Source organism: Babylonia areolata, chromosome 31 (genome assembly GCF_041734735.1).
Source record: "Babylonia areolata isolate BAREFJ2019XMU chromosome 31, ASM4173473v1, whole genome shotgun sequence".
NCBI lineage: Eukaryota > Metazoa > Mollusca > Gastropoda > Neogastropoda > Buccinidae > Babylonia > Babylonia areolata.
The window spans coordinates 9,130,054-9,143,242 of record NC_134906.1 but is presented as its reverse complement, the minus strand read 5'-3'; the positions used below and the strand labels follow the sequence as shown (position 1 = coordinate 9,143,242).

General features: G+C 40.2%; 1 protein-coding gene across 2 annotated transcripts; it reads right to left on the bottom strand.

The window, feature by feature from the left end:
• LOC143275875 (uncharacterized) lies at positions 1–13,189 on the bottom strand. 2 transcript variants are annotated; one of them, XM_076580179.1, is made up of 4 exons: positions 13,049–13,189; positions 8,338–8,441; positions 6,314–6,352; positions 1–685 (listed from the first exon to the last, which is right to left on the bottom strand). In XM_076580179.1, the coding sequence occupies exons 2-4, from the start codon at positions 8,420–8,422 to the stop codon at positions 609–611; spliced, it is 201 nt and encodes a 66-aa protein (XP_076436294.1). In that variant the 5' UTR covers positions 8,423–8,441; positions 13,049–13,189; the 3' UTR covers positions 1–608. The 2 variants fall into 2 exon arrangements, with proteins under 2 accessions (XP_076436294.1, XP_076436293.1); XM_076580178.1 differs by having other exon boundaries at positions 8,338–8,530; positions 13,049–13,156.

Sequence of the window (13,189 nt, the reverse complement as noted above, 5' to 3'; positions counted from 1 at the left end):
TTACTTGGAAAAGTACATGGCATTTAATGACAGTATTTCATCATACATGCTTTTGTATCTCTGCAACACTGCGTGAAAATGTCACATGTACACATCAAATATGGCTACATTAAAAGAAAAAAAAAAAAAGAACTTCATTAGGATGCAAAAGAGTACAGATTTATCTCAACACGGACACTTCTCAAACCAGAGTATTCTTTTCCTAACTCTCAGATTCACTGATTTTTTAAATAGCAATAATCTCAGGCTCACTGAACCTATCATAAACAAAGAAATACTGCGTACCGTTTACACACAGAGAAAAAGGAAAGGGAGATAAACATCATCAACCTGTGTACAGTTTACACAGGAAAAAAGAAGAAAAAAGAATATTATCAACAATGATAATATATATAAACGAGTTGAAAAAACAAGTCTGAATAAAAGCAACAAAAACCAAAAAAAATTTATAAACAAAAAAAATCTGCAAAATGATGGATCACAAGATTACACATAAAAGTGACATGATGAAAATAAGTTAAAACCCAAAGAAGAAAAAAAAAATCAACTAAAAATAAAAAAAATAAAGTCACAGGGAGATACGTTTCACAGCTGCTCACACTCTTATTCTATTTCTTCTTGGCTGCTTTTTTGGCTGCTTTCTTGGCTCCACCCTTCTTTCCCTTGGCAGTCTTCTTCACTCCCCCTGCACGCACAAAACATTTCAGACGTATAACTAGAATAACTAGTTACCGAACACAAGAGGAGGAAAAAAAAAAAAAAAAAAATCCCACCCAAAACAGTGCAAATTCTGTTGACAATTCCTGAAATCAGCCTTCTTCACATCCCCATGCGCTCAGAGAACATTGTAGACATTTTACTACATTTCCAATACAAGAAAAAACAAAAACAAGAGAGGTGAGGCCTTCAAGACTCACTTGTGATACATTGAAGAAAAAAAAAAAAAAAAAAAAAAAAAAAAAAACAAGCTTTTTATGTATTGTGTATAATTTCAAAATGTAATGTTTAAGATGAGAAAGATCAGTTTAAAGCGAATTAAGTCCCCTAGCATTAATTACAGAGTAATTTCCCTTTTTTTTTTTTTTTTTTTTTTTTTAACTATCTGCACCAAAACGTTTGCAAAATAAATAAAACTTCCATGCTTAGCAAAAGAAGTTCCTGTTTGAACAAAAAATGATAATAATGACTGCTCTTGTTGTTGGGTCAGAATATCGGATCAAAGTGCCAAGTTGAGAGAATACAAAAAATATAAATATAACCGTAAATGCAGTTAGCAAATCAGGCTTCATTTTTATTTTTTTGTGTCCATCCCAGAGGTGCAATATTGTTTTAAACAAGATGACTGGAAAGAACTAAATTTTTCCTATTTTTATGCCTAATTTGGTGTCAACTGACAAAGTATTTGCAGAGAAAATGTCAATGTTAAAGTTTACCACAGACACACACACACACACACAGACAACCGAACACCGGGTTAAAACATAGACTCGCTTTGTTTACACAAGTGAGTCAAAAAAGAAAGAAAGAAAAAAGCAACACCCAAAGCAAACACACACGCAAAACAGTGCCAGTTCTGTTGAACAATGCCTGTAATCAGCCATGCCTACTTGTCTGTCTGTAAAATTATACACATCGCATTATGTAACTGAGTATGTGATTATGTGTGTGTAAATTCATACAATTAAAAAGTATAATAATAATGGATACTTATATAGCACACTATCCAGAAATCTGCTCTAGGTGCTTTACAAAAACGCTTTTGTTAACATAAAACATTACATCAATGTTACATACACACACCAAAATGTGACTACACACACACAATGCATAATACATTTTAACATACATGTGTATCTAACAGCTACCCTTACACATATGTGCACATAGGCAGGCACAAACTTACATAAACAAATGCACACTATACACATTCATATACATGCATGTAGTTATGAACACATACATATGTATACACACATAGTCAAGCACAGCTAACGCAAAGGAAATGGACCTGCCACAACTGAACTTATTGCTGAGGGAAAAGGTGAGTTTTGAGACGAGATTTAAAAGATGCGAGGGAATCAGAATGACAGAGGTTATCAGGGAGCTTGTTCCACGTTTTTGGCGATAGAAAAGAAAACGATCTGTGTGCCATATATCTTACTTCTGACATGAGGTATCCTAAGAAGTCGAATATCAGAGGAAGAACGGAGCTGGCGAGACGGGGTATAGATATGGAGGAGTTCAGAAAGATACTTGGGGCCAGATCCGTTGACTGCAGAAAAGGTCAGAGTGGATAGCTTATAATCTATTCGATCAGAAACGGGCAACCAGTGGAGAGACTGAAGGAGAGGAGAAACATGGTCAAATATGTGTGTATGTGGGGGGTGGGAGTAGGGGAAGGGGGCTGGGTACACGTGTACGCTGTGCATGTACACGCACTTGTGTAAGTGAAGGAAGAGGTTTGGGTGTGTTTGTGAGACTGTAAAATTGTGTCATGAGCTTTGTGTATTTCTTTGTGTACGTGAATCTGCGTGTGTGTGTACATGTATGAGAGCACACTTTAACATGGCCCATTTTTGACTCACATGTGTAAACACAGTGAGTCTATGTTTTAACCCGGTGTTCGGTTGTCTCTGTGTGTGTGTGTGTGTGTGTGTCCATGGTAAACTTTAACATTGACATTTTCTCTGCAAATACTTTGTCAGTTGACACCAAATTAGGCATAAAAATAGGAAAAACTCAAGTTCTTTCCAGTCATCTTGTTAAAAAAAATATTGCACCTCTGGGATGGGCACCAAAAAAAAAAAAAAAAGAAAAAAGAAAGAAAAAAAGCCTAAATATATGCAAACTGGATTTACTGTTATAAGTTTCATTTATTTTGCAAACGTTTTGGTGCAGATAGTAAAAAGGGAAATTACTCTGTAATTAATGCTAGGGGACTTAATTTGCCACAAGTGAGTCTTGAAGGCCTTGCCTCTCTTGTTTCAACATTCATTTTAATCATTTGCCCTAGTTCTATGTATTTTATCTTTCTTTCTTCTAAAAATTCAATTTCATGGGGTAGCAGTTTGCACAGGACAGGGAATTAGAATTAGACCCCTGCCGGAGTCTGCACCAGTGGGTCCACAGTGTAGTACATGTAATTAAAAATTATGTTTCAAGTTACTTACCTATTTCAATACAATTTATTATTTTATTTCAATATTTGTAAATATATATATAATGATTCCTGCAGCATTTGGTAAGCTTTCAAGGCCGGACTATCATGATGGGTGGGAGAAAGATAACTCAGAGATGCCAAACCCTGTCACGTGTTTGTAGGAACTTCTTCTTCTTCTGCGTTCGTGGGCTGCAACTCCCACGTTCACTCGCATGTACACGAGTGGGCTTTTACATGTATGACCGTTTTTACCCCGCCATGTAGGCAGCCATACTCCGCTTTCGGGGGAGTGCATGCTGGGTATGTTCTTGTTTCCATAACCCACCGAACGCCGACATGGATTACAGGATCTTTAACGTGCGTATTTGATCTTCTGCATGCATTTACACACGAAGGGGGTTCAGGCACTAGCAGGTCTGCACATATGACTGGGATCGTAAAAATCTCCACCCTTTACCCACCAGGCGCCGTCACTGTGATTCGAACCCGGGACCCTCAGATTAAAAAGTCCAATGCTTTAACCACTCGGCTATTGCACCCGTCAAGTTTGCAGGAACAATCAGGAAATGTCAGGAACATTCTGAATTTGGTAGGAACACTTGAGATTCCAAGCCACATCAGCAAACAGGCACAGACGCTGTTTGACCGAGACGCAACTCGATTTAGCCACATTCTATCTTGTTTGGGGCAAACGATTAAAGCTGGTTGGTCCACTCAATGCTGCATCAATGTAAACACTCCTGCGATTGGCTGTGCATCATCATGTGACACCTAGGCTACTAGTGGTTTTCCTGGCCTCGTGATCGATAAGTGTAGAGCGTCTGGGTAATGTTACGACAAGAAAGCATGTTACAATGCTGTATTCACCCACTCCCCCTTCATTTTATTCTCTTCTTTTTTTTGCCTCATAATCTACACCATTTCAGTGGCATTACTCTCACACCACTCATTCTGATCCCCACCCCCTCGCCCCCCCCCATACACGGGCACAACAAGGTTCATTCGTTTCAGTCCCAGCATCGGCACAGTCCACAGGGAACTATTGATGTCAGGTCACCAGAAGGCCACACACCAAAGGAGACCCTGCCCTACTGTTGCTGAAATACTTTGGTGGTGTTCAGGTGTGCCTGTTCCGATTTACTGTACTTGGGACACAATCTACCACACCCCCCTACGGATGACAATATTCGCTAAATCACGGAACCAGACAGAGTGAGAGTCCCCACCCGAGTGGAGACCTACACGATGTCCCATCACCAACAGTCCAAGCTTCATTCTTTTGTTGTCTAGTTCTCATTGACTCTTAGATCTGTGCCTGGTAGGGTGCAATGAATGTTAACCAATCTTGACAAGATCTGTTCTGACATGTACTAATATATCACAACTCATTGTCACCTGAAACAAGTTAATCCTTCCTTGATCTTTCTTAATTCTAGCAAATACTGCTGGGAAACACAACAACAAAACAACCAAAAACACTCTGACAGAAAAAAATCGATCATACTGAGTGACCCACCCAACATTCGGGTGCTTCTGCGTTCGTGGGCTGCAACTCCCACGTTCACTCGCATGTACACGAGTGGGCTTTTACATGTATGACCGTTTTTACCCCGCCATGTAGGCAGCCATACTCCGCTTTCGGGGGAGTGCATGCTGGGTATGTTCTTGTTTCCATAACCCACCGAACGCCGACATGGATTACAGGATCTTTAACGTGCGTATTTGATCTTCTGCATGCATTTACACACGAAGGGGGTTCAGGCACTAGCGGGTCTGCACATATGTTGACCTGGGAGATCGTAAAAATCCCCACCCTTTACCCACCAGGCGCTGTCACCGTGATTCGAACCCGGGACCCTCAGATTAAAAAGTCCAATGCTTTAACCACTCGGCTATTGCACCCGTCAAGTTTGCAGGAACAATCAGGAAATGTCAGGAACATTCTGAATTTGGTAGGAACACTTGAGATTCCAAGCCACATCAGCAAACAGGCACAGACGCTGTTTGACCGAGACGCAACTTGATTAAGCCACGTTCTATCTTGTTTGGGGCAAACAATTAAAGCTGGTTGGTCCACTCAATGTAAACACTCCTGCGATTGGCTGTGCATCATCATGTGACACCAAGGCTACTAGTGGTTTTCCTGGCCTCGTGATCGATAAGTGTAGAGCGTCTGGGTAATGTTACGACAAGAAAGCATGTTACAATGCTGTATTCACCCACTCCCCCTTCATTTTATTCTCTTCTTTTTTCTGCCTCATAATCTACACCATTTTCAGTGGCATTACTCTCACACCACTCATTCTGATCCCCACCCCCTCGCCCCCCCATACACGGGCACAACAAGGTTCATTCGTTTCAGTCCCAGCATCGGCACAGTCCACAAGGAACTATTGATGTCAGGTCACCAGAAGGCCACACACCAAAGGAGACCCTGCCCTACTGTTGCTGAAATACTTTGGTGGTGTTCAATGAGACGATAAACCGAGGTCCCATGTGCAGCATGCACTTAACGCACGTAAAAGAACCCAAGGCAACAAAAGGGTTGTTCCTAGCAAAATTGTGTAGAAAAATCCACATCGATAGGAAAAACAAATAAAACTGCATGCAGGAAAAAATACAAAAAAATGGGTGGCGCTGCAGTGTAGTGACGCGCTCTCCCTGGGGAGAGCATCCCGAATTTCACACAGAGAAATCTGTTGTGATAAAAAGAAATACAAATACAAACAAATGCGTTAGACTTTCAATCAGAGGATCCCGTGTTTAAATCCCAGTAAAAATTCCTAGTGGGGTTCAGGGTGGAGATTTGAATCAATCTCCCAGGTCAGCAGATGTCCAGACCTGTTAGCGCCTGAACACCTTCACGTGTGTGTACACGCATGCAGAAGATAAAACGCACATGTCCAAGAGCCTGTAATCCAAATCAGAGTTTGGTGAGTTATAGAAACAAGAACATGGCCAGCCTGCACACTCCTGAAAATGGAATACGGCTGTTTTTATGGCAAGGTCAAAACGGTCATGAGTAAAAAGCCCACTGGTAATGGTTGTGTGTGTGTGTGTGTGTGTGTGTGTGTGTGTGTGTGTGTGTGTGAATGAGTGAATGTGGGAACTGCAGCCCACAAACACAGAAGAAGAAATCCACGGATAACATACCTGCTTTCTTTTTGGGTGCTGCCTTCTTGGCTTTAGGAGCTGGAAAAAAACAGAAACAAGATGACTTTTTAAAGGAAACTGAAGAAAGCAAGGTAAGACAACAATGGAAGCTACAAACTGCAAGCTGGAAAGAAAGAAACAAGAAAAAAAAAATATGACAACTATGACATTAAAAAAAAAATTTAAAAAGAAGGGAGGTAATATTCCTATATACTAAGGGAGACTACCAGCTACAGTTCCTTTCCATTTCTCTGCTTGGATCTCCAACACTGGACGGGAACTTGACACCCCTCCTGAGTCTGCACCAGAGGGTCATGCTATAGTGTTTGAAAAGACTGTACCCCATATGGAAGAGGAAGCATGAAAAGTAAAAATAATGGCTACCCCCCCCCCCCCCCCCCGAAAAAGGGCTGAAAACCAAATGGCAATGAACAAGAGGCGTAAACCTGTAATAACTGAAGACTTTCATAGCGCTTACGACTGTCAAATCTTTTCTTTCAAATTAATTATTAAAACAACAACAAAAAAACAACAACAAAACAACCACACTATCAACCATGACAGAGCTTATATAAACCTATCTTAGTTATGGGTGATGGTTGGGGTTTTGGGGGGGGTGGGGGGGTGGAGGAAACAAGTGGACTATATTTGAAAAATTTGTCCAAAAAAATTGGGAAAGGGAAGGGGGACACTACACATAGACAGAGAATGTCGAATAAATGAAATCATGAATGACCAACTTTTCTTTTATACATGAATCAGGAGAAGCAAAACCTTTTCATGTCTTATTTTAAACCTAGCGCTCTGAACAGGTATTCAAAGAAATTAACACAATAACCAGACAAAATGAATGAAATCAGTTATGAAACACACACAGCACACACAAATGTATATATTTAATATGTACATGCATAATAAACACACATTCCTAATCATAATAATCAAATGCTTGGTGTAAGCATACATTTAAAATGATGAATATACATATAATGATATATACATACATACACATATAAATAAACAAAACACATATAAATAATTAAAAATATTAAGAGATGACAACCCTGTCAAGTGTAGGAACAATCGGGGAAATTTGGTAGGAACATTCTGACGGGCGCAATAGCCGAGTGGTTAAAGCGTTGGACTGTCAATCTGAGGGTCCCGGGTTCGAATCATGGTGACGGCGCCTGGTGGGTGAAGGGTGGAGATTTTTCCAATCTCCCAGGTCAACATATGTGCAGACCTGCTAGTGCCTGAACCCCCTTCGTGTGTATATGCAAGCAGAAGATCAAATACGCACGTTAAAGATCCTGTAATCCATGTCAGCGTTCGGTGGGTTATGGAAACAAGAATATACCCAGCATGCACACCCCCGAAAACGGAGTATGGCTGCCTACATGGCGGGGTAAAAACGGTCATACACGTAAAAGCCCACTCGTGTACATACGAGTGAATGTGGGAGTTGCAGCCCACAAACGCAGAAGAAGAAGAAGAAGAAGAAGAAGGTAGGAACATTCTGAATTTGGTAGGAACACTCGGACTCGGAACCACATCAGCAAACGCACATTTTATCTACAAGGCACATTGACACTTGATTTAGCTACGTTCTCTCTTGTTCGGGCCAACGATTAAGCTGATTGGTCCACTCAATTCTGTTTCAATGTAAACATGCACACGATTAGCTGAGCATCATCGTATATGAGACGAATGTTAGTTGTGACTGACTCTGGCCTCGTGTTCGATAGGTCTAGAGCGCCTGGGTAACATGACGACAGGAAAGCATGTGACCATGCTATGTAATCGAAAATGAACTCGTCGGAACAATTTTGATGTTGGCGTAGCATCAAAACAAACTACGATCGAGCGTAACAAACTGTGGCTAAATTGTTATTAACTGGCAATTCTGTATATGTATGAAGAGAAAGAGGAGAGAGAGAGAGAGAGAGAGAGAGAGAGAGAGAGAGAGAGATGTGGGAGTGGCAACAGCAAAATTCTAAAATTTTTTTTTCAACGCATGAACTGACCTTTGGCAGCGGCTGCAGAATCCCCTGCTGCCGCAGAATTCCCGGCTGCCGCAGCGGCCTTCTTCTTTCCCTTGCTGGCCACCATCTTGACTGCTCTGCCCGTGCTGCAATGTGACACAGGGGTCGCACCATCATTTTGATGCTTGTGATACTGTCGGTGAGTCAGTCCAGGGTTAGTTCCACCCCTCCTCTCCTTCCCGCCAAACATATATGTAACATTGTAAGTAGTCACTAGCTGTTGAGTATAATGTAACATGAGTATAATGTAACATTGTAAGTAGTGACTAGCTGTTGAGTATAATTTAACACTGGAAGTAGTCACTAGCTGTTGAGTATAATGTAACATTGTAAGTAGTGACTAGCTGTTGAGTACAATAATGTAACATTATAAGTAGTGACTAGCTGTTGAGTATAATGTAACATTGTAAGTAGTCACCAGCTGTTGAGTATAATGTAACATTATAAGTAGTCACTAACTGTTGAGTGCAATGTAACATTGTAAGTAGTCACTAGCTGTTGAGTATAATGTAACATTGTAAGTAGTTACTAGCTGTTGAGTATAATGTAACATTGTAAGTAGTCACTAGCTGTTGAGTATAATGTAACATTGTAAGTAGACACTAGCTGTTGAGTACAATGTAACCTTGTAAGTAGTCACTAGCTGTTGAGTATAATGTAACATTGTAAGTAGTCACTAGCTGTTGAGTATAATGTAACATTGTAAGTAGTTACTAGCTGTTGAGTATAATGTAACATTGTAAGTAGTCACCAGCTGTTGAGTATAATGTAACATTATAAGTAGTCACTAACTGTTGAGTGCAATGTAACATTGTAAGTAGTCACTAGCTGTTGAGTATAATGTAACATTGTAAGTAGTTACTAGCTGTTGAGTATAATGTAACATTGTAAGTAGTCACTAGCTGTTGAGTATAATGTAACATTGTAAGTAGTCACTAGCTGTTGAGTATAATGTAACATTGTAAGTAGTCACTAGCTGTTGAGTATAACATTATAAGTAGTCACTAGCTGTTCAGTATAACATTGTAAGTAGTCACTCTAGCTGTTCAGTATAATATAACATTGTAAGTAGTCACTTCCTGTTCAGTTTATCGCATTGTGCTGTATTATATTGAATTGTATTGCTCTTCGATACAACAGATTTTACTAGCGATACTGTCATGGTTAGTTCTGCCCCTTCCCCCCAAAAAACATATATATGCAATATTTCAAACAGTTGTTCAGATTATTGTATTGAACAAGTGGAGTGATGGCCTAGAGATAACGCGTCCCCCTAGGAAGCGAGAGAATCTGAGCGTGCTGGTTCGAATCGCGGCTCAGCCGCAGATATTTTCTCCCCCTCCACTAGACCTTGAGTGGTGGTCTGGACGCTAGTCATTCGGATGAGACGATAAACCGAGGTCCCGTGTGCAGCACGCACTTAGCGCACGTAAAAGAAGCCACGGCAACAAAAGAGTTGTTCCTGGCAAAATTCTGTAGAAAAATCCACTTGGATAGGAAAAACAAATAAAACTGCACGCAGGAAAAATACAAAAAAATGGGTGGCGCTCTCAGTGTAGCGACACGCTCTCTCCCTGGGGGAAAGCAGCCCGAATTTCACACAGAGAAATCTGTTGTGATAAAAAGAAATACAAAATATTACATTGTATTAATTACTCTTTGTCACAAACAGATCTGACAAGCGATACTGTCAGTCTATGGTTAGTTTCATCCCTTTCCCCCCAAAAAACATATAATGTAACAGTATAAGTAGTGTTCAGTTTATTGTACTGTACTGTATAAAATAGTATTTCATCACTCTTTTGTCACAACAGAATTTCCCCATGTGTGGAATTCGGGCTGCTCTTCTCAGAGAAAGCACATCAATACAGTGCAGTGCAGTGCAATGCCACCCCCTTCTTCCTTCTTTCTTTCTCAAGTTTATGCCTGCACACATATATATATATATATATATATATATATATATTTGTCTTCCTATCAAAGTGGATTATACAAAATAATTTTGCCAGCAAAAACCTTTTAGTTTACTTGCGTCAAGAGCGCGCTAAATACAAGATCTCTGGTTTTCATCTCATCCGAATGACTAGCATCCGGACCACCACTCAGTCTGGCTGGGAGGAAGGGGAGGTGGAGGGGGTCAGGTGGGGGTGGGGATACTGGTGAGTGTAGGATTCGATCCTCAGCACTCTGATCCTCTTGCTTCCAAGGCAGATGTTTTACCACTTGGGGGTGGGTAGATGGATGGTGGTGGTGTGGTTCGAAAGGGAAAATGACCCGATTTTTACCCCTTTTTCCTTTTCTGTCCAAAACTTTATTTTACAATTTTTACAAAAATCTATGGCATGCAGATTACAACTATGCTCCTATTTACATGTATGTATTTTAAGTGAAAATTGCTGTTATCTCAGCTGTTTAATCATGTGTGTCTCTGTGTGTGTGTGTTTGTGTGAGTGTTGGAGTGTAACAGTTGTAGTATTGAGAGTATGTTACTTTGTGAGTTTTATGCATTGTGTTTTTATAATATTAATCATAATGATTCTGTTTTATGTTTCTACTACTTTTTACATACTTTCTTGTTTTACTTTAGGTAGAGGTTGCTTATGCTTGTATTATAGCGCTATATAAAAATAAAATACTATTATTATAACCACTTGCCCAGCATTTCACACACAGACACAGGACTTCAGGTGATACTGGTCATATGTGCCCCTGACACTTTGAAAACAGAAATGACATACTGCATGCACATCAAGCATAAGTGTGTGTAGGTGTGTGTGTGTTTGGAGTTGCGATACATAGGAATATGTGTGTAACTAATGTGGGAGACCGGGAAAGTAGTGTGTGTTAATGTGTATTGTGTGTTTATGTGTGTTTGTGTGTCAGGGACGTGCATGCTTTTATGTGTAGTGCTGTGCCTGTGTTCATTTGTTTGTGGCTTTCATGTCTGTGAGACTGCAATTTGTTGCACATCTGTTGTGCCTGTGTGTGTGTGTGTTCATTTAATATTTGTTTATCTATTTATCATTATCAATAATATCATTTCAATTATCTATTTACTCCCATTTCATTTATCATCTTTATTTGCTTACTTATCGTATTTCATTTATTTTCCCCTCAAGACTGGACGCCTAACTAAGCATGATGGGTTACGCTGCTGGTCAGTCATCTGCTTAACAGATGTGGTTTTGGATATACGTGGCGCATGTGTGTTTGTCCGAACACAGCGACACCTCCTTCACCAACTGAACTGAACTGTACTGAACCTGGCTGTTCCAGGGAACATTCTAAAAAATATCTGGAATGAACAAACCAAAAGGAATACCTGCCTTTGCATGCATGTATATAGCCATGCAGACTGAAATAGAATGTGTGAAATTCCAGTGACCTGGACGTTGTTAGGACTTCCTAAACTGAAGGTAAAAAGAGTACCCGGATCTTCTAAGAATACGAGCGAATCAGAAACCCTGGCCATCTGTGGGACAGGTTGTTGTTGATGGTTCAATTAAAAAAAAAAAATAAAATCAAAAAAAAAATCAAAAAAAATCAACCAGCTAATTACATACATACCAGAACAAATCAGCTGACTGCATGTGTGTGTGTGTGTGTGTGTGTGTGTGTGTGTGTGTGTAGAATGTGCAAATGTATTCACACATTTTCATGCATGTGAATACATGTGCTTATATAAGCATCATAACCTGTGACTGAGGTGCTTGGTCACCCCTCCCCCCCCCCCCCCAAATCAAACCATGGAGCAGATGACACAGGACTGAAGTGATATATATATATATATATATATATATAGAAAAAAGAAAGAAGGGGTTGGTGTGAATTTTGAGAAGAGAAATCAGAGTTAAAAAGACTGCTGACAGCAGTTATTAATATATATATATATATATATATATATATGTGATATGTCCAACTTAAAAAGACGTATTGGTTGGGGCTTTGTGGTCTGGCTGAAACCGAGGGTTTTTTTTCAGTTAAAATCTCAGTGTGTGTGTGTGTGTGTGTGTGAGAGAGAGAGAGAGAGAGAGAGAGAGGCACAGCTGCCAAAAACGGTCTTCGAAAAGTCACGGTCAAAAACAGATGTGGACCGAAGTTCAAATGGTTAGAACTAGGAAAACACTGTCCATGAACATACACACACTTCTTTAACACATGCGCGTCCACAAAGTTCAAAACATGAAGGTAAGAGAGAGAGAGAGAGAGAGAGAGAGGATGAGTTATTCGCGTTCTGGTTTAAATCCTGCAGAACTTGCTAGGACACATTACCAACTCGAGGAAGCGCGTCCTTTCGTCAGCCCGACAACGCGAAGCCGAAAGTCTTAGTGACCTACTTTCTAATGCGGAAGTACACGAACACACTGCGTGATGCAATGTAAACAGAAGCCGCTGCGATCAAGAACAAACGGTTTAACATGTTTCCGAAATTTCTGATGTTATAAATCTCCGTTAGTGCATGTAATGAAAATTATGCTGAAAAACTGCCATCAGTTCACTTCTCTTTGGAAGATGGCGCCCACATCTTCGTCACTTCGTGGCTATGTAAGTTCCTGCACTTTTGTTTGCAGTTTCACAAAAAGCAAAACACAACTTTCACACACCGCGTTGAGTTCTTCAATGCAGCAGTTAGATCGAAACTACAAAACAAAACAAGCAATGCAAATAAAGCCGCTAATAGATCAATACTTACCTGTAAATTTGGAATAGTTGCAACTCTTGGTCTTCCGTCTTCTCGCTCCCGCTTGAAAACAACGCTTCGCTTGGTGCGGGAAAGCGCGTTCATTTTGTCCCGACCTATATTTTTCAACCAATCAAATAAAGATTTACAAAT

Excerpts from the sequence above, each read along its gene's own strand:
- LOC143275875 (XM_076580178.1), bottom strand. The coding sequence starts at position 13,141 with ATGAACGCGCTTTCCCGCACCAAGCGAAGCGTTGTTTTCAAGCGGGAG. Across the intron at positions 6,353-8,337 it reads TTCTGCAGCCGCTGCCAAAG|CTCCTAAAGCCAAGAAGGCA; the intron begins GTCAGTTCATGC and ends GTTTTTTTCCAG. Across the intron at positions 686-6,313 it reads AGCACCCAAAAAGAAAGCAG|GGGGAGTGAAGAAGACTGCC; the intron begins GTATGTTATCCG and ends TTGTGCGTGCAG.